At 41.3% G+C, this 22210-nt stretch overlaps 1 protein-coding gene across 2 annotated transcripts in view; it reads left to right on the top strand.

Annotated features, from left to right (window-relative positions):
• The window catches only part of ZC3H14 (zinc finger CCCH-type containing 14), a 1193127-nt gene extending 1171506 nt beyond the window's left edge, over window positions 1–21621 (top strand). For both annotated transcript variants that reach the window (XM_044073898.1, XM_044073899.1), the window contains one exon: window positions 21386–21621. In XM_044073898.1, coding sequence (XP_043929833.1) covers window positions 21386–21392 — 7 coding nt within the window. In that variant the 3' untranslated portion in view covers window positions 21393–21621. The remainder of the gene's footprint in view (window positions 1–21385) is intronic.
• The last annotated feature ends 589 nt before the right edge of the window (window positions 21622–22210 follow it).

Here is a 22210-nt window from a genome sequence, read left to right as displayed (position 1 = left end):
TTCAGATTTCCCACCATTAGTTAGGGAGGACAATACTACTTGCAGGGAAGTCAATGGGAGGGGAAATTTTCAAGTGAGGGGGGAGAAGAGGGAGGGGAGATATTAGATATACATACCCCTGTCCCTAGTCAATTAATCCCTCAACAAGAAGTATTGGTAGAGGGATTTAGAAACACCTATGATGGTTTTTCTGTATATAATTTTGGTAACATTCCATTGACTAAGGAAGATTTTAGTCTCCTGAGTAAGGGACTTAAATATATTCCATATGTTAAGGGTGACTTAACTAGAACTATTTTAGACATAAAAATGTTTTTAAGAAAAACTAACTTAGAAATGTTATTTTCCAAAAATATAACAAACAACACAACCTATAACCACAAAGGGTTAGTACGTAGATCTACATATAATCCCCCGGTACACCCTCAATTAAAAAATTTTGAACTTATTTTGGAAAAGGAAGTGAGAAACATGGATAAGAAAATTAAATATAAAGCTAATCTTAGTAAAGATGAGAAAATAATTCTGGATGAAATGACAGCTAATTCCAGAATACGTGTTATGAAACCAGATAAAGGTGGGGGGATTGTGATTATGGATACAATACATTATGAGTGAAAAATGAACCAAATATTAAGGGATGAAAACAAATATGTTTGTGTTTCTAAAAATGAAGTGTATTTGGCATATAATAAAATTGATATAGCATTACAAGATATGTTATATGAAGGTGTTATTGATAAAAAAAATGTATGCCTATTTGAATGTAGAGAAACCCAAAATCCCTATTATTTTTGGAATACCCAAAATTCATAAAAATTCTGAAGACCCCCCACTTAGACCTATAGTATCTGCTGACGGCTCAAAAACATTGCCTTTAGCCAAGTATGTGGATACTAAAGTTAAACATATCTGGGTTAACAATAAAATTATACTTAAGGATTCTTGGGATTTATTAAGAGAGATTTCACCAGAACTATATTCTGATACTTTATTATTTGTTACTATCGATATTATTGATCTTTTTTCCTGTATACCTTATGAGATAGGTATGAAAATGTTTGAAGAGGTTATTTTTCAAGATAAACGTTTATCTCACAAGGAAAAGGTAGCGAGCACAGGCCTCATGGACTTGGTCCTACAGAATAATTTTTTAGTCTTTAATGGTGAATTTTTCCAACAAATTCAGGATGTAGCCATGGGAGCTGCCTGTGCTCCTACATTTGCAAATATAATTTTGTCAAAGTGGGAGGAAACATTTATTTTGCATTCAAAGTTTAGTTCCTGTTGGATGGTATATCGCAGATTTTTAGACAATATAGTTATATTTTGGACAGGAAGTAGTAAAGAATTTGAGGAATTTATAGAATACATAAATAATAGTACCATTTTTCTAAAATTTACTTATAAAGTGTCTTATGAAGCTCTTCAATACTTGGATTTGGAAATTTATAAGTCAAATAATAATAAATTAGAAACTAGAATACATAGAAAACATACCTTTTGTAATTCCTTCCTTCACTATAATAGTGCACATCCAGCACACTGTAAAAGGAATATAGTAAAGGGACAATATGTTAGAGGTAGCAGAATGACAAGTTTGGATAGTGACTTTATTAAAGAATGTAATTTTCTTGAAAATATGTTCTTAGATAGGGGGTATCCTAAGGAATTCATCAATGTTATTAGAATTGAGGTAGAAAAGGGAAGAGAAAATAAATTTAAACCTATTAAAGGGGCTGTTAACACCATTGATGTAATACATAATTATAATGAGTGTAAAGAGATGGAAAATGTAGGTGAATTTCAACAAGCCCTAGTTTTGGAATTTAATGCAACTAATTATAATATAAGAGGGATTTTTCAGAAAGAGTGGGAAAAATGTATTTCCCTTTCTGATTTGGAGAATGTACCTAAAATAATACCCAAGGTAGTTTATAAGAATTCAAGAAGTATAAGGAATATTTTAGAAAACAAGAATAATAATAATTTCAACTTCTGTAGGAATGGTGAAAGGAAATTGGGCACCTTCCAATGTGGAAGGTGTAATCAGTGTGAGTTTATCATTAATAAGGGGGATATATTTTTGGAAAGTAGAAATAGGTGGATAAGAAGCAAAGGACATTATAATTGTGATACTAAGGGGTTAGTATACCTCGCCTTATGTGGAAAATGTAATGCTTTTTATGTGGGGAAAATGAAGAGAACACTAAAAAGAAGAATATATGAACACATTTATGATATATCTAAAGGTAAATAAACAAATGCATTATTTAAACACTCTAGAGTTATGTGTAGGTTATAAATTCTTCTTTTTAGTCTTGGAGCAGATTAAGAATGACATTAGGGGTGGCCCATGGGAAGAAAGAATAGAGTGTAAAGAATTATGGTGGCAAGTAACCCTGGAAGCGGGAAAATTCCCAGGGTTAAATGACTATCTTTCCATTTTGCCACTATTAAAGATAAGGGCTACAAAAATGTAAAGAAGAATAAATACTAATGTAATATTTTTTTTATGACAATAGATGGTGCTGTTCCCTCACATTTTGCATTAGTAAAGAAAGAAATCATATAAACATTGCACTTATAAGCACTTTATTCCTTAAAATATTTGTTCTTCTATTTCAAGTAATATGTAAGGTTGATGTTTTTAAAGTATTTAATGTGATAAAATTTATTTATTAGCATGATTTTAATAATATTTTTAAAGTTAGTAATTATTTAAGATGAATCCACAAGAATAGAACGTAATTGTAGTAATAAATATTTATGAGTCCATGTAGGGAATGATTTGTGTATTTGAAATGAAATTAAGGGATTTCATTGGTCTATTATTTTAAAAGGTATATAAATGTAATTAAGGTAATTAATTAATTCATCTGATGAAGTCTGAACTGTGTGGACGAAAATGCATGGTTGTATTCAAGGCGTTCATGTGATTTTTTTATTTGCGTGGAGAATAAAGTGAATTTAGTATTATTCAGTTTGTGCTTGCTGTCTCCATAATTACAGCGTTTCTTTTGATATTATTAGTGACTTTTGAGTGCTTCCACTTGTTTGCTCATCACATGATGAACTGAAAGCACAACTGCAAGTGGTTAAAACTTTCTCAGATTTTATAAGACTATCATTTGGTCTTGATAAATGAGCAAATGCAGCATTTAAAGCAGGAAAGCTTCAATACCAAGAAAAAATCAGTCTGCGACAGGAATGTGATATAAAGGAACTTGAGCAGGAGGGAGTGTATAAATATATGGGAACTGATGAAGGATTGAAAATAAAACATGAACATATGGAAACAAAACTTAGTAAGGAATATTTTAGAAGACTAAACTTAATAACTACAACAGCTATGACATCTAGGAACAAAGTCCAAGCTATAAACCAATTTGCTGTTCCTGTTTTAACTTAGTTTTGGGGTGTTTGACTCACCCCAAAAGGAACTGTATCAGTTGGAGAGGAAAACAAGAAGAATGCTTCACTCTTATCAAATGATATATAAAAATTAGTGTATACCAAGATTATATATTCTTTGTTCTGAAGGAAGTATGGGCCTTCTCGAAAGTGATTACATGTATAGATCTGCAATCATAGGACTACATACATATCTGCTGACTTCACCTGATCTAAACCTAGTGTAAGTTTTAAAACATGAGGGGTAGAATTCTAATATGACTTTCCTATGTAGTTTAACAGAAGTATATCAGTCTGAAGTGGGGATGAAAATCAAACCAGAGGTAGACAAAAATCAGGCAGCAACTAAATATGCCAAAAAAAAAAAAAGAAAAGAAGGTAGAGAGAAGGATCAGATGAGAAGGCAAGAAAAGTGGAAAAAACATAAACAGAGTTGCAAGTGCAGAAAACTCCTGGAACAACTTCATGTCGATCAGGATCAGACACAGGAATGGATAAGGAGAAGTGAATTTAAACCAAAAGACGAAAGGTTAATGTTGGTGGCCCTGGGTTATAGACTACGAACACGGTGGTTTACAAAGTCAGCTGAACATGTGGGAAAAACAGGCAAATGCAGGTTCTTTAAAAACAGAACTGGAAACAGTCGCACATCTTGTTGCTGGGTGTGAAGCACTAATAGCAGATGGCTTGTATTCTAAAAGGCACAGTAATCTGGCAAGACTGTTGCACTGGGGATTGTGCAAACATTACAATATTGAAGCAGCTGAGAGGCATTGGAAACATGAGCCTCAAAGCGTTATAAAGAATGACAAAGTTTATATCACATGGGATCACCCATTACTAACAGTTCAAAAAGTAGATGCAAGAAAACCAGATATACTAGTCCATGAAAAGAAGACAAAAGTAGCACTGATCATTGAAACTGTCTTGCGTACAGGGAGACACAAAGTCATAAAATACCAGGATTTTCAGGCAGAAATGAAGACTTTGTGGCAGAAGGAAACCCAGGCATTTCTAATTGTAGTAGGAGCAATGGGTCTCATAAAACAGAATTTACAGTCGTATTTAGATAAGCTACACATTGTCCTGTTCGATTCTCAGCTAAAGCGTTTTCTGTGTGGAGATGTGCGTGAATGGGCCGTCGTTGAAGGTTGTGCGTCAGAGCTGGCAACTCGACACGTAAAAATCTACTGCCAATCATTAGTGGACCGGAGTTCCGCTGTGGCGACCCCTAACCGGGAAAAGCCGAAAGACACAACAACATTTAGATAAGCTACCAAAACATGTAACTCCATACGAATTACAGGAGTCATTTCTGGGCGCATTGCTGGTGCTTCAGAAAGCACTTTTGGCTAACATCAAAGATTGAAACAATACTAATTTCATGAACTTTAATTATACCTTGACTTAGGAATGGGGTCTATTGCCATCATTGTATTGGAAACCCAATAGACTTGGAGAAATTAAACTGGCGGAAAGGACACAAGATCTTTGAGAGGAGGATGGAAGTAAAATGCTTCTAAATAAATGGGTTTTGTGAGAACTATACTTACAAACGAAAGTACAAGATGAAAAGTTGAGGATGGCTAGCAGGTAATAAACAATACTGAGAAAGGTTTGGTTACAAATTGCAAATATTTATGATGGAAAACAAATAAATAAGTATTCATGTTACAAACTTAATGTGTGAAATATAAATAAACTTGTTTACAAAAGTAAAAAATAAGATTAAGAAAAAAAGAAAGTTTTCTACTTATCATAACAGTAAATCTGTACAAAGGCGATTTATCCACTGAAACATTATCTCCTTCCATCCCCTGCCTTCAGTGTTTTTGGTCTGGATTCTCATTTCCTTTTCTTGTTTGTTTTCTTCTCTGCACTGCTCATAAGTATAAATGAAGATCTGGAGAGATTTGCAGTCATGTTGTTTAATGGAAAGAGGGAATGATACTGCAAGCATGGGACTTTTATGTGGCATTTTTATTACTGATTGGTCATTACGGTAAATACATTATTTTCATTTCTTTGTCAAACATTCATTCCCTGGTGCTGTTTTGTAGAAAGGTTTCAGCCAAATGTTGAATCCCCCATTTCCTGCAGTTTTGAAGGTATAATAAAACAATTCAACCAACTACAAAGGAGAGCAATGAAGCATACAAGAACTTTTGTGATTGAGCGCTTTCAACTTTAATAGTCTTTTACTGAATCTTTCATATTAACAAAACATATGAATTTATATATAATGGGTCTACTTCACGTTGTCGTAAGCTGACAATATCGAGTCTGATATTGTCGGCACGACAATATCGAAAGTGAAGAACATCGTGCAAGTAAACGGAAATCTCTAAGGGGAGATTTCCGTTTACCTCAATGTAGTGCGGTCTTGGAGTTGGTATATTTAAGTAGGGCGGTGTGGCGGGTGCCCCACTGCCTACGCCGTTTAGTTTTTTTTTTTTAAGTTTTTTTTTACGTTATTCGATGTTTTACTTAATCGATCAATAAAGTTCGACCTTTATTGATTCAATTAAGTAAACTTTCGATAACGTGATATAGACGCTATATAATCACTATTAATTATTGAACCAATGGTACAAGGCTAGTAATTTAACCTGAGACTATAAGTTAATAGTCATATGAGTATAATGATGTGCTTCCGTAAAATAGCTGACTTCTATCTGTCCTCTGTCATCAGAATTATTTGTATTGGTTAAGTGGTTTACAGATAGAAGTCATTCATCGTCTGCATCAGTTGCGCACTTGGTGGCCCAGTGTTTGTCTCATGCCCAAGCATTACTCTGGTCAAAGCTTTTCTCATTTCTTCTTTCCTGAAGCCTCAAGTGAGTTATAATTTTAAATACTTTTTAGATTTATTTCCATTGTTTGTCCAACTGCTGTTTAAATACACTTCCATAAGGGTGGACTTACAACCAACCTGTGTAATTACAGACCTGTCAGACTTTAATCCTTGTCTGCAAAGCCATGGGATGGTTTATAATTGACCTCATAAATTGAAATATTAAGAATATTGTTGGATTTAATCTGCAGTAGTTTGACTTTGTGAAGGGTAGATCCTGTCTATCTAATCTGGGAAGCTTCTTTGAAGTAAAAAAATACTCATCATTGTGTCCAGTGGTCTGTCTGTAGAACCAGTGTTTATCTTAATACAAGTTTAGCACTTTCTGCTGGTAAAGTAACTAACTTCTTCAGAACTACAAACTTCAGAACTCCATCCCTACACATCACAATCACATGGTCCTCTATTTAATTGGAGTATTTGTCTGGCTAAATTCTCAGAATTTACCCAAAGATGTCAAAGCTGAGTTCCTGAATGCTTTGCTGTGTTGGTCCTGTCTCTGCTGAGATCCTTAAAAGATGTGATGAAAGAGGAAAGTTAATTCAGGGGTTACCCGAATGATTTAAACTCTCCAATGCCAAAATGTAATAGAACTCTTCTTCCACTTCAAGTTCCTTTTTTAGGAGACAGAGTAAACATTCCCACGAAGGCACAGGAAACAAAATTTCAGAAAGCAATGGGAAGAGGGTTCAAAGAAAAAGGGGAGGGTCCTCTCAAAACCAAGGGCAGTCTAAGAAAGCAGACTATGCCCCATCCTGTGTTTCAACCTCCCCAATGCCTAAGTCATCACTTCCTTCTGTGGCATCAAATAACTTCAGACACTTTGGTTTTGAGATTCATTCAGAAAGGCAACAGCTTAGGTCCTCAATGAGAATAACATCAGCCATACAAAATATTATTAGGTTGTGATATACTAATGGCAGAAGGACTATATACCGAAAGGCATAATAATGTGGCAAGACGGTTGCACTGGGGATTGTGCAAACATAATATTGAAGCAGCTAAAAATCACTGGAAACATGAGCTATAAAGTTTCATAGAAAATGATGGTCTACATCACAAGGGATCACCCATTACCAACAGTTCAAAAGACAGATGCGAGAAAACCAGGTATAGTGGTTCATGAAAAGAAGACGAAAGTAGCATTGATCATTGAAATCGCTACACCCAGTGAGTACGGTGTCTTGTGTACAGAGAGACACAAAGTCATAAAATATCAGGATTTGCGGGTAGAAATGAGAGCAATGTGGAAGAAAGATACCCAGACAGTTCCAGTAGTAGTAGTCTTGTAAAAAAGAATCTACAATCATATTTAGATATGTTACCAATAAGAGTAAAACTGTACGAATTGCAGGAGGAGTAATTACTGGGCACATTGCAGGTGCTGCGAAGAGCACTTCTGGCTGACATCAAAGAATGAAGTAATACTAATTTCTTGAACTTTAGTCATACTTTGACTTGGGAATGGGTTCCATTCCCAAAAGACTTGGAGAAATTAAAATATTATACTAATAAAGTAAGAGAAAGTATTCTAAGAACAAAGCCAACATGAGAATGGAGAAAGGAGATTCTGCTGATAGGGATGACTGCAATTAGGGATACAGTGAATAGGCAAGAGGGGGCTGGAATTTATTGGAGAAAACTGTCAAAGGAACCAAGGTATTGGGAGCAAATCACTAGAGAGGGAAAAGTAATCACATGGGTTGTGACCATGTAGACATTTGGACTGTAGGCTAGAGACTGCCTTCCCTGTCAGGAATTAATATCAGAGTATAGACAAAGAGAAAGGGATAGGGGAATCCTAAATAAAAGACTTGCCTTGGTAGAGTTTTTAGTTGAATCTAGAACAGAAGCTGCTGTTAAAAAGGGATAATTAGTATGGCATATAAAATATTGGATGATATCTATAGGAATCAATGACAGGAGGTTAGAAAAGATTAGGAAGAGAGATTGGATAAGCAATTTACAAGGAATAATGGGAGGATGCATGCATGGCGTCTGAGTGTTCAGCAGTCTATAAGGTGTAGGAATTTTGCTTGGAAGCATTTGCATAGGTATTTGTGTATGCCAAGCAGACTCCAAAGAAGTTTTCCTCAGGTAGATGGCAAATGTTGGAGGTGTGATGGGGAAGAAAGAGGTTTTTGGGAACATATGTGTTGAGAGTGTAATGAGTTGGCAGACTTCAAAAGTTCCTTACAGAGTGCTCTGCCAGAAATATTGGGTGAGCAAATGGTTGTAACTAAGGAAATTATTCTTTAATCTGTGACAGAGGATCTGAATTTCTTACACTTAGTAAGGCCTTGTTTAGTTTAATTATGCTGGTCGCCAAAAGAGTAATTATTACAAAATGGAAATAAAAGTCTAAACCAACTGTATTGGATATTGTAACAGAGATAAAAGAACTGGAAGTGGGATCTTTAAGAAAGGGTAGGAGAAAATTACATAGAAATACATGGAAGCTGTGGAAGCAATTCATGCATAATAATGATAAGGGGAGGGGGGAGGTTTAAGGGAAGACAGGAAGTGAACAATTTAAACAATATTGGATTGATGATAGTTATACAAAAGAACATAAGTGATGTATAGTGTATTTATTTGGAAACATGTTGATATGGTTTGTTTTATTTTATATAAATGTGTATTTGCCCATGTCTTAAGTGATAATTCAATAAAGATGTTTAGAGTGCACTTCAGTGTGCTTGTTCCAAGCTTGTAACTGCCTCATTTGGAAATGTTTTGTATCAATTTTTCGCAAATTTGTTGTGTGATTTTCCTTTTCTTGTTTGTGCTTTTAACTGGCATCTAGGCGGTGAACATAGCACATGTTCACCCAAGAGAGGTAAACCTGCAGGTGTTCGATTTCTCACAAAGATTATGACAGCCATTGTGTAAAACTATCTAAGTCTAGAGCATGGCTTTGCTAAATTAGATTTATCAGGGCTTTAGTCCAAAGACTATTAAGAGAGAGCAGGAGGCCTTCCAGACATACCTACCCAAAATGAGACTTACAGCTTTTATAGGCCTGTCTGCAGTGTCTGTAGTGCTACAATAGTATGATGGACCAGGCACCTCTTTAGCAAAGAAGAAATCATAGAAGTGAACTCACAGTCCTTCAAACTAGGTCTGAGGGCATCATCCCTACAGAGGAACTCTTAACAGCACCCAGTCCCGATGCCTGTGACAGATGAGACTTCTGACAGTGCTCCTTGGGAGGATGCCGTTTCCTACAGTATCTAGATCTCCAGCTCATCACACAAGAGCAAAAACTGGACTCAACAACCTGCCCTGGAACACCACCTATTTATAAAAGGAGAGAAGGGTGTTTTCCCTATGGTTACATTTGAATAGTATGGTTGTGCCCAGGTGATGTCAGAACCCAGGAGTAATCCCTCTTTAGGCTCAGAAATTCCTGCCAGGCACTTGCTCTTCCAAGGCCCAGAAGTCTGACACCCAGCCTTCAACTAAGCCTGAACAACTGTCTCTTGGTGGGTCAGTTGATGTTGGCTCCACTAGCATTCTTCTAATGATTGGGCTAAACTGGCTTGTAATTTCCTTCACTTCTAGAGTAGCCTGCAATGTGTTTTAGAAAAACTCAATATGTCAGGGGTCTGTCCTACAAAAAGAAAGAGGGATGTCTCTTTTGTGGGAGACTCTGGCACTTTTGACTCCCAGGAGGAGGAAGAACTGGACTAAAAGTCACTGATATCCCTCTCCTTGCTTAGAATACAGACAGTTAGGGCACTCTGGCCTTTGTTTCGGCCCCAGAAGTCTTGTCTTTTTGGCATACTCTAGCCGTAACAAGGGTGTACTTCCGGTGGCAGCTTAATGAGGCTTCTGACTCTAAGATGGTCTTTGTGGACTTTCTGGGTCTGGATGATTTCAAACCACTAGCTGTTTCAGTCCAGGGAGCCTTCTTCATTGTCACTGATGCTACTTCCTTAAAGTCAAGACTCCCAACATCTATCCCAACAGGCCTGCCCACTCAGTACAAGACCCTCTTACTTTGTTTTTCAAAAATCCAGTTGCAGACCTAAATATAGTGCCTTTGGAATCCGAGCAAGACTGGGTTTTGGTTGCAGCAATCTTCCAGGTAACAGAGAAAGCAGATATCTTGACAGATTTGGGAAGAAAATACATACTTCAGCAACCTTGTCCTTCAGGAGCTTTGAATTGACAGACCTACATTTTCAAATGATAGGAACATGTCCTCAAGCAACTACATATTTGTGGGGTAGTGCTGGTCAAGACCCTGAGGTTTCTGTCCTCACCTGCATTATACAGTAGTAATCATGCCTTAAAATGTGCGTATGATACCGCTGGACAAACACTGAGCCTGCTGCTGTAAGGTTAGTCATCAGAAAGCATTCTTAGCTGAGGATTCGGTCTCTATCCAAGGATGTGAAAGTGCAACTCTTTAATGCTCCGCTTAAAGAATTGCTGATTAGACCCTCTTTTTTTACCACCCCATTCCAAAATATAGCAGAAACTACTTGCCCAAACAAGGCTCTTACAACCAGAAACAGGACAGAGGTAAACAGCTGAAGGGTAAGAAGGTCACACAGAAGAGAAAATGGCAGCATGAACTAGAGGGAGGCCAGTAGGCTGCCAGATCATAGGCCTCTGCAAGGAGCAGTGGTGACTTCACCAACCTCCTCCCTCCAAGTCCCTTAATTTTCCAGACCCTGTCTTTCACCCTTCTCCCTTCTCCTGCACCCTGATAGGTGACATATTGGCCTTCCATTATGAGCATTGGTCAAGGATAACTACAGACCAGATTGTTCTACAGATTATTTCTAGCGGATGTGGGTTTCATTTTCTGGTCAGTGTACAAAAAAAAAAAAAACGGAGATCTCCGTTGCTTATTTTAAAGCTGTCTCGCTATGTTAAACCCATTTAACATAGCGAGACAGGTTTAAAAAAAAAGCAACGGAGAAAGCAAGATCTCCGTTGCTTTTTACTGTTTCGCTATGTTAAATGGGTTTAACATAGCGAGACAGCTTTAAAATGAGCAACGGGCATCTCCGTTGCTTATTTTAAAGCTGTCTCGCTATGTTAAACCCATTTAACATAGCGAAACAGTAAAAAAGCAATGGAGATCTTGCTTTCGGCCACAGCTCTGATGTACTGTGTAGGCATGCGCAGTACATCAGAACTGCCGCGGATGCCAGACAGCTGCGGAAGGGCAGCAAAGAGGCATTATACAATGCCATTATTTCAGAAAAGTAATTGTTTCTTTTCTTAAATAATGTCATAGTGTAATAATAACCACTTCTGGGTGTGGTAATGCAGGATTTAACCACGGTTGTCTTTGTTTGGTCCTCGGCCGCCTCAGGACCAAACCACGCCAACTGTGGTTAAATCCCGCATTACCCACACCCAGGCGTGGGTTATTGCTATATTGTATGTATATTCAGTTGTTCTTCATGTACTCTGCTGCTCATTTATTGTTCTGTGGAGCTTTTCTCCCCAGGCCTCCACTGAAAAAGGACCTGTGTCCAGTTGGAATTTCTCAGTAAACAAATGTAAATAAATAAAATAATAAATAAATAACAAACAAGAACATAAATTTTGTGCTACATAAAAAAGCAGGCAGAAACACACTCCAGTGTGCACATAAAAGCAAATTACTGTAAATGCAGGTGAATTCCATGGCAGATTAGCTGTCCAGGATCTCAGCAGATCCACGAGTGGATGTTTTGGAAGAATGCCTTTATGGACCTAACAAACAGATGAAGCATAGTGAGGATGGACTTGTTTGCTTCCAGTCAACATACAGCTAAATAAATTGTGCTTCAGAATACTAAACATATTCAGTTGGGTAGTAGATACCTTTTCCATAAATTGTGTGTATCTGTGTCTGTTTTTTTTTTTCCTACAATAAGCTTGTTCCCCATGGTAGTTCAAAAGTTGATGAGAGGCCAGAAGTGTTGTTTGTTGTCCGTTTATGGACAAGACGGTACTGGAGCTGTCATCCACTCTAGCTGGCAAGGGAGAAACCTTTACTACTACCTCATCATGTGAATTCTGACACAGTACAAGGGGGTTTCCTGTACACCCAAAGCTGTCTACAAAAAAACTAATAGCTTTGAAGATATGACCTTTGTTACCCACTTGGGAACCTTTAATTTCAGGACATGCTAAAATTATGAAGAAAGCTCATATGGAAAGTTACTGATAATTGAATGCAAGCACTGATTGTCTGCCAGGAGGCTGTTTATTAGTACTGTGTAAACATATAAAATGGTTGTATCAGTAATCATTGCTAAAATAACAAGTGTACCATGCATGGAGATTTCACAGTGTGTTATGAGGAAAATGTGTTGATGTTATGTGATCCTATCTCGCCTACATTCTGACTGATGGGTTCGGAGCCGATCCCTCGGCTCCGACTCGGCACGCTTATGCCAAAGAGCGAAGTCTCTTATTGGCTGAGCTTACTATATCCCAGGATGCACCACTACCAGTCCCCCAGATCTCGTTTGCCGCTAACTAGCAAAGACGTGGTCTCGAGCTGGCTGAGCTAAGTAGTGTTTTTCACTAACTTTTTCTGTCAGGAATTTCCTAATTCTTCAACAAAAGCTGTTTTAACAGCTATATCTTACTTTTGTGTATGAGTGGTTATTTTTTTGTGGAAATTTTGTGTGGTGGTTGCGTGTTTTGTTCTGACTAGAGGCCCCTTTTGAATTGAAGGGCCTTTCCCTGTCAGTCAATTGTCTTTCGAGTCCTTAAGGGTTCTTGGATCCCTTTAGTTGATTTTTTCTGTTGTTGTGACAGCCTTTGTGTAAAAAAAAAAAAAAAAAAAAAAGTAAAGTAAGTGTTTTTTCTGTGTTAGTTAGAGTTGCTAAATTGTTGCCATAATGTCTCAGGCTCCTAGGCCTTCGGGCTTTAAGAAGTGCACTAAGTGCAGTTTTAAAATGTCAATCACAGATGACCACTCTCTCTGTGTGTATTGTTTGGGCGCCAAACATTTGCAGGAGTCCTGCAGCGTGTGTCACGCGTTTTCCTCGAGGGTCCTCCAAGACAGGAAAAATAAACTTATTTTGAAAGGCCTCATTAAACCCTCATTTGAAGAGGCATTAGCTTCCTCTCCTTCTCCTGCTAAAAAGAAAAGGGCGTTGGCTCCGACCGCCAAAAGACATAGGCAGGCTTCTCCTTCGGCTCCACGGACTTCGGAGCCGAGGGCGGAACGGTCTGCCTCGATGCCTCCAGCCTCGACTCCTCTGGGTTCGGAGCCGACGGCTGGGGCATCGAGAGGCGGGTCACCTTCATCGGCTCCACTGATCTCGGAGCCGATGAAGGTTGTCCGCTCAGACACTTCCTCCTCGGCGCCGAAGCCCTCTTCAGCACCGATGGAAATTGGTTTGGACACTTCTTCGGCGCCGATAATTGTCGAGTCGATTCGGAGCTGGTCCCCTAGTCCCTTGGAGCCATTGGAGAGGCCTACTCGAACCCATTCGGTCTCTTCCAGGTCATCAAGGATGTCAGATTCGGACATAGACACTGTGCTCCAAAGACTGTTCCAGTCCCCAGTCTTTCAGAAATTTGTTTCGGCTCCGACCCACTTGGCTTCGGAGCCGATAGCCCATTCCATTGCTATTCCTCCTCCGACCACTTCGGCTCCGTCGGAGCAGGTGCTGATGGAGCCAGTGGAGATCCTAGGGTCGGCGCCGACCCTTACTCCAACCCCGGCCTTCGGGTCCGAGTTTAGCACACGGACTTCTTCGGCCGGACCCGGGGGTGACGTTTCGGGACCAATGCTGTCAGTTCCTAGCCTCCCTCTCGGTGCTTCGCCGGGACTTCCGTCTGCTATCATGGCTCGAGACCGGACCTCCCAGGATTCTGGGGTCCGGCCTTCAGAGCTATGAGGAGTGCCTTGGCCAAGTCTTCTTCGCCATCTCTACGGCTTTACCGGCACCTTCCTGGGCATGGAGACTGGGTCTTTGGCAGTTCCCTGTCTCTAGGCAGCGGAGCCCTGGGGCCTGAGGTTACCCCCACTGGGGGTTCCCTCCTCCTGAGGGTCTTTCGGAGTTGTCTTCGGAGGAGCCCCAAGGAAGAGAACGTGCAAGAGGAAGCACGTGGACTCCCCGACGAGTCTCTTACATCGGACACTGATCTTGATGATGCGGAGGGGTCCCAAGTCGCCCTCGGATGATGTCTCATTTGCAGACATTCTAGAGATCCTTAACGAGGCGGCTGGAATTCCAAACCCCCCTCCGCTGATGAGTCGGTGTTCCTCAAGGCCTTTGGGGCTCAGCCCTCCGCCTCCTGGGTGTCTCCGCCCTTCGACGAGCTCCTGGATTTGGTTTGTCGGAGGGCGTGGGAACATCCAGATACTGTGGAACCAGTGCCTTCTCGCCCTAACAAATTTTTGTCTGCCCCACCCGAGAAGGAGTTCTTAACGAAGGCGTGGCTGTAGATGCCATGGTGGTGGCATCTGCTACCCAGCAGGACGTGGCAGAGGCTTCAACGTCCGTCCATCCTCCTAATAAGGAGTCTAGGAGCATGGAGCGGTACGGGAAGCGCACCCTGACTTCAGCGGCCTTTACTCTGAGGTCCCTGAATTATTTGGCACATTTCACCAGACTACAGAGGGATCTGGTCAAGGAGCTCTCAGACTCCTCTCAGGTAACCTACCTGAGCAGCTAGCCCAGTCGGTTAGCTCTCAGTTGGCTATCCTCACCTCGATTTCTAACTCGTCCATGAGGCTCATTTCATATGTGGCCGAAGGGGCGGGCAGAGCGGCAGGCACAGGCGTGGCTCTACGGAGACAAGCCTGGCTCCGTTTGTGTCATTTTGCGGAGGCCTTCAAGTCTTCCTTTGCCGACGCTCCCTTTGATGGGTCCTCTTTGTTTGGACCCAAGGTAAAAGACACTCTTACCCGCTGTGAGCAAGAGGGAAAGACTTTATCTGCTGTAGGAGCACGTTATTCCACTCCCTTTCGGCCTTATCCCAAGGCTAAAAGAGGAGGGAAGATGTGGTTCCGCAAATCACAGAAATTCTTTCCTCAACAGCAGGAAGATTCCCCTTCCAGAGGCAGAGGACGGGGAAATTTTTCTGGGAGACGCCGTCCCAGAGGCGGCAGAGGCCCCCGCAACACTGGAGACCGCGAGTCCTTTCGTGGCTCTTCAGCCTCCCACACTCCATGAGGGATTGCCCGGCTGTGCTGCTCCGAAGCCAGTCGGGTGCTGTTTTGCCAAGCACCTAAAAGCCTGGGAGTCTATTACTCAGGACAGATGGGTGCTTCGGATTATTGCCGGAGGTTACACCATTCCCTTCACACACTCACCCCCACCGTCCAAAAAAATCCCGGACCCACCACCCAGTCAAAGGGAAATTGCAGCTGTAGAAGCTTCAAAGCTGCTAGAAAAAGGAGTCATCCAACCGGTCCCCACAGACCAGGTTGGATCCGGAAATTACTCAAGGTTCTTTTAGTGCCAAAAGACAGGGGACCTGAGACCCATTTTGGATCTCAGCAAACTAAACCAGTCCGTCATGAAGTCCAAATTCCGAATGGTCACTTTACAATCCATTCTCCCATTGTTGGAGAAAGATGTTTGGATGTGCTCCATAGATCTCAAGGACGCCTATTATCACATACCGATACATCAGGCGTCCAGGAGGTATCTGCGCTTCAGCCTGGGAGACAGTCATTTCCAATTTTGTGCACTGCCCTTTGGTCTCACCACAGCCCCAGGGTGTTCACCAAGTGTTTGGCAGTAGTGACTGCTCACCTGAGGAGTCTCGGATTCCAAGTGTTTCCCTATCTGGACGACTGGCTCCTGACTGCCACCACCAGGCATCTACTACTAGAGAACCTACAAGCCACCATCTCCTGGGTGCTTCCTGGGAATTACATTCAACTGGTCAAAGTCTGTCTTGCTGCCTTCTCAGCGCATAAGATTCATAGGAGCAGAGATAGACTCAAAATTAATGCGAATCTTCCTTCCCACCGAAAGGATACAAACATTACAAGGTCAAGTCCGAGCCCTGCTTCTAAGATCCAAAGCCCCAGCCAGGATGGTCCTGCAACTTTTAGGTTCAATGTCTGCCACGGTTCTCCTAGTTCCTCTGGCAAGATTGTACATGAGGATTCTTCAGTGGCTGTTATCGACACAATGGTCTTTTCAGGATCTCCCCCTCAATCATCACATACTGATTACAGAAACGTGCAAACGGGACCTCTGCTGCTGGCTTCTGCCATCCAGTCTGAATCAGGGAAGACCTTTTGTTATACCCCCTCCGGTGGCCACCTTGACAACGGATGCCTCCCAGACGGGGTGGGGGTGGGGGCATTGTCTGGGCAGGTCAGTTCAGGGTTCTTGGCTTCCAAACGAAACATTTCTCCATATCAATGTGTTGGAAATGAGGGCTGTACTTCTGTCCCTACAAGCCCTCCACAAGTTTCTCCCTCAAGGCATTATCGCTATCCACACAGACAACATGTCGGTGGTCTGGTATCTAAACAAACAAGGAGGGACCAGATCTTACCCCCTTTGCAGAGAGGCCATGAGGGTGTGGGAATGGGCAGTGGCTACCAACCGCTTCCTGGTAGCAACCCACATTCCAGGAAAATCCAATGTATGGGCAGACAGACTGAGCAGGACTATTCTCTCTCCTCACGAGTGGTCCCTGAACGAAACAGTAGCAGCTCAGATTTTCAAAAGATGGGGGATTCCGTGCTGCGACCTGTTTGCAACACCAGAAAACACGAAGTGCAAAGGTTCTTTTCCTTGACCCAGCGTCAAGGGAGGCAGCTACGGATGCTCTAGTCCAACCTTGGCCAACAGGACTGCTTTATGCTTTCCCTCCAGTTCCACTCCTCCCCAAAGTCATCCAGAAAGCTTCCCAATTGGGGTCCACAATGATTCTAATTGCTCTGCACTGGCCTCGTCAAGTATGGTTCCCCTACCTACAGAAATATACTCTGGACGGTCCTTGGTTTTGGATCTAACTCCGGACCTTCTGGTTCATCAGTCGGGACAACAGCACCAGTCCCTTCACACTTTGAAATTAACAGCTTGGCTCCTCCACTTCCGACTTTAGTCAGAAATCACACCTTGGACCCGGAAGTTATTCACATTTTATCTTCAGCCCACAAACCCACCACTAAGAAATTGTATCACAGTAAGTGGAAGAGGTTTGCTATCTGGGCTCAACTCAGAGGCTTAGACCCTATTACTGCCCCGATACCAGAGGTCTTGAAATTTTAAACAGCCTTGTTTAATCAAGGATCTTCAGTCTCTACTATTAAAGTCCAACTAGCAGCTATCTCCAAATTTCACGAATCCATAGACCCACCGTTGATGAGCAGCAGATTATGTAAAACTTTCATGAAAGGTGCTGTGCTTTTAAGACCCCAGTTTTTCATCCTGCGCCTCCGTGGGATCTTGATTTGGTACTGTGCCTTAACATCTTCCCCTTTTGAACCGGCTGCTACATGTGAGTTGAAATATCTGTCTTGGAAAACTGCCTTCTTAATTGCAATTACCTCTGCAAGAAGAGTTTCAGAACTTCAAGCCCTATCTATCAAACCACCGTACTTGATTTTTCACAAGGATAGAGTATCACTTATGCCTAATCCATCTTTTGTTCCAAAAGTTTGTTCTAATCTCTGTCTCCAACAATCTCTAGAGCTACCAGTTTTCTTTCCAAAATTTTCAAACAAAGCGGAATACACCTTGCATACATTGGATGTTTACAGGCAGTTGCGCTTCTATCTAGACAGGACTCAACAAATTCGAAAAACAGATCAATTGTTTGTGTCCTTTTCAGATAATAAACTGGGTAAAACCATCACTAAAGCTACTATTGCCAAATGGATTAGAGATTGCATAACTCAGGCTTATTCCTCTTCAAATAAGCAACTTACAACATCTGTCAAAGCTCACTCTACTAGAGCTATGGCTACCTCTATTGCATTTCATTCCAAGCTCGCTATTTCTGAGATTTGTGCTGCGGCTACTTGGTCCAACCCGCACACTTTCATTTCCCACTATAAATTGGATGTGGCATCTAAAGGGCGAGCATCATTTGGTTCCACGGTACTCAGGAGTGTTTTCCAGTGAGCCACCCAGGATTTAGGTGCTAGGACGCTGTCCCATCAGTCAGAATGTAGGCGAGATAGGATCACATAACATTTTTAAGTTATGTACTCACAATAACTTCAGTTGTTTGGGATCCATCTCGCTAACTTCCCTAATACCCCCCCTCCTCCCCCCTGCCTTGGAGATCAGAAGAGATTGAACGGTTTGAGTTCTACTGTTTTTATCTTGTATCATCTGTCGATGTTATATAAGCAGTGCATGCGTGTGTGCATGTATGCGGACAAACTAGATCTGGGGGACTGGTAGTGGTGCATCCTGGGATATAGTAAGCTCAGCCAATAAGAGACTTCGCTCTTTGGCATAAGCGTGCCGAGTCAGAGCCGAGGGATCGGCTCCGAACCCATCAGTCAGAATGTAGGCGAGATGGATCCCAAACATCTGAAGTTATGGTGAGTACATAACTAAAAGTTTGCACTGCTCAAAAATATGAGAAAAGCTAGAAGGACATGTACAAGAAAGTCATACCTAGCTAAATGGAATATTTTCTCCCTTTGGTGCCAGAGGAGGAACCAGCTCTCAAAAATGGTGATTGTGTGAGTGATTCTCCAGTGTCTCTCTGAGCTGTTTTCTAGTGGCTTAGCTTATTCCTCTGTACAGTTGCATCTTTCAATCACTTCTTTTTACCTACTCTTATATCCCCTTGCTGCCATGCCATACCAACAACCAGACAAATCCTGAGGGATCTCCTTTACCTCAGGGCTTACAGGAGAAACATGCCCCTAGCCTGGGATTCAAATTTTGTGTGTTGGATTAATTGAATATGCTTTCCCTTTTGAACCAACTAATACAATACCCTTAAACTTCCTGAGCTAGAAAACTGTATTATTTATTGCTGTTACCTAAGCTAGTAGATTTTCAAAACTCCAGGCTCTGGTGTGCAAAGAGCCATGTTTAATGTTCAGTAAAGGTAGGGTGATCATGTGCAGTAACCCCTCTTTCATGCTAAAACCTATTACAGAATTACCTCTAAACCAAGCATCCCAGCTCCCTGTATGTATTCCTAGAATTCGAAGTAAAGGGAAATGATCTTTGCTTTCTTAGGTATAAATAGACAGTTGAGACATTTACAAGATAGAACCAAACCACCAGAAGATATACAAATTTTGTTTCATTTTACTAGTTGGTGCTGATTTCCCACCCTTAATCCCATCCAGCACATAGGTACACAGGTCAGGACCTGTAACCCCCCCTCCTGACTGGAGACAAGAAACAAATGCCAAGAATGTGTCAGATGCCAGAGCCAGTAGACATGGTAAAGTTTGTTACTCCGTCTGTTTCCACTTGAACAGAAGTGGAAGCCTCACATAGCTCCCAACCACACTGCAGTGGGATTACCAGGGCCTAATAGACCAGAGGCCACAACTAGATGATAGAAGGGGAGGCAGATTTCCCCCAATTTAAGGAAGAAACAACACTGAGTGGGCAGTGTTATCCACCATAATGCACCAACCTGTTCAAGGCCACAGGGATCATCTAATTCCCAGAAGAAGTGCATGGTGGAATACACAGGAGCAATGATTTTTAAGTACAGGCATGACTCCTCAAAGTAAAAACAGGATCTGGCCATGCTTTGAAGGGTAACAGGGGAAGCCATCCATGTGGCTTATCCAGGAACTCATTCTGAGACAGGGCATACTCATGACTACCCCTTTCCTGCATAAGAGAGAAGGTAGAGTTGCCTGCAGGGGCTGGCTATAGATTCCTATTTACCAGAATGACAACTGTGGCCAAGACCCAAGTAGGAAATGGACCTGTCCACCAGAGGTGAAAACCACTAGCTAATATGGATCCAGAAAAAAGACAGAAGACCATTTAAAGAAGGGGAGATACCATTAAACATCTCCTTCCACACCAAATGATGCTTCATAAAGGAGAGAGAACAGGAAGACCTCAGAAGGAAGACATATCCCCTGCTAAGCAGAACTCTTTCAAACCTAGGAGGTTGCCAGTATGCAACACCGAGGAACCTTTTTCCTCTTATTCTTCCATTAACCAGCCATGCCAGGGGGAAAGGTTCCCCTTGGTAGTCTTATGTTATGGAACTTGAAATGCCCACACCTAGAAAAAAGCTTTTGAGCAACATCACTCATAAAGAAAGAGGGGAGAGAGGGGAGAATGTCAAAGAAAAAGACCTGGGGTACAGAGGACCCAAAAATTCACATAGTGAGAGAAAACATCCTAAAAGACAGCCATCAGAGAACTCAAGAGAGTTCCCAAGGACAAGCTCCTCTGTCCCTAGAATCCAAGGTTAGGAAAGCCTAAGTCCCCCAAGGGAGGAGGGTGCAAAAGTGGTTCATTGTCCTCAAAGGCAAAGGCCCAAACTGCTCTGGAGGTACAGTGCATATGGTCTGTCCTTTCCAGGGCAGGACACTCAGGGACTAAGAGGAAGAACCCCTCCAGGTCTCCAAACGTCCTTCAGTTCCCCTTCAAAATGGTGGAGGAGGAGAAAGGACCTCATAGTGCCTGCAGATCCAAAAGGGGTCCCAGGCCAAGTAGGAAGAGCAGGCTTCCCTACCCACCAGTCAGCTGAGTCTGTAGATCACCTGAGGAGCCTTCTTCAACCATTTCTCTCTAACTCAGAATTTCTACCAAGAAGAAAAATACAAAGGATATGCAAATGTAGCAACTTTTTACTAACTATAGCAAGGATTGTGAACTGACCTTTATGGGAAGTAAAGAGAAATGGTGGGCATGAGGGAAGAGCACACTTGTGTAATCAGTGCATGACAACATATAATGCACTGTGGGCACATGTCTGTCCCAAAGTGCAGGAGTGCCTGTTAAAATATGTTGTGTTGTTTGGTGGTGAGGACAGCCCAAGCCATTGGATCCATCATTGACATTCCTTGATGTTAGATCTTACTGTGAAGAACACTGTTTCTAATGTTGACGGTATTTTATCCAGTACTGCAATGTTACAACCAGAGCCTCTGTTTTGCATTAGTTCCATATTTTTAATTTAAGTGAGATCACAGTCTCTGCTCTCACACCTCTTTTTTCTCTTTCTCTTTAGTCAGTGAAGAACCTCCACCTAAATTTACTGTTCGATCAAAATTCAAAAACAGGACAAAAAGAGAAAAGAAAATTGTGACCAGGATGAAGACATTTCACTTTTGGTGCAACATCCAGCTGCTAACTGCCTTCCTCAAACCTCTTGAGTTTATCAACCTCTTTTTGTATGAATTTTCTACTGTAAATCAACATCAGTAAATAATCTTTATGAATAAATAAGACGGTTTTAATACTCTCTCTGCTTGATGTGCTGTGTGTGTTTTTTATAGTGTTAACTTTTTTACTGTGTAGCCGTAATAAGCAAAATTAACACATTACGGAACTACTTAGTATATACTTGGTGGAGTGAATAGTTTGACATTTTTTGCATCTTTTGCTAATGAAAATAGGATTGTCAGATTGTGAGAAATTTTCCAAAAGCAGCTTCAAAACACAATGTCTTGAATGACATGATCATCTGGTGGCATAAGCATTTACAGAATAATTTATTTTTTTGAGCAAGACTTAGCCTTGTACACTCCCATTCAAGGCACTGCCTTTAGGGTTGCCAACTTTGCATGTCAAAAATTCTGGACATGTACGTGAAAGCAAAATGTGTGTAATTTTGGTACCCCCCCTCCCCCACGCACACACAGCAGTTCCAGTGTCCCATTACTTGGCTATTTCTCCATTTCTCCCCACTTGCCATAAACACTGTTCAAAACTCTCAGTGTGCATACGGTTTTCTGCTTTACTTCTACAATGATTGCAGATATTTGGATTTAATTTAAAACTTTTATTTCAAATTTTATAGCACAAACACTGATAGACATTTGCTAAACAAAGC

Source organism: Protopterus annectens, chromosome 6.part0 (assembly GCF_019279795.1).
Source record: "Protopterus annectens isolate FY-2018-M chromosome 6.part0, PAN1.0, whole genome shotgun sequence".
NCBI classification, from domain to species: Eukaryota; Metazoa; Chordata; order Ceratodontiformes; family Protopteridae; genus Protopterus; species Protopterus annectens.
The sequence above is the reverse complement of the archived record's forward strand: the minus strand, read 5'-3'. Positions and strand labels throughout refer to the sequence as shown.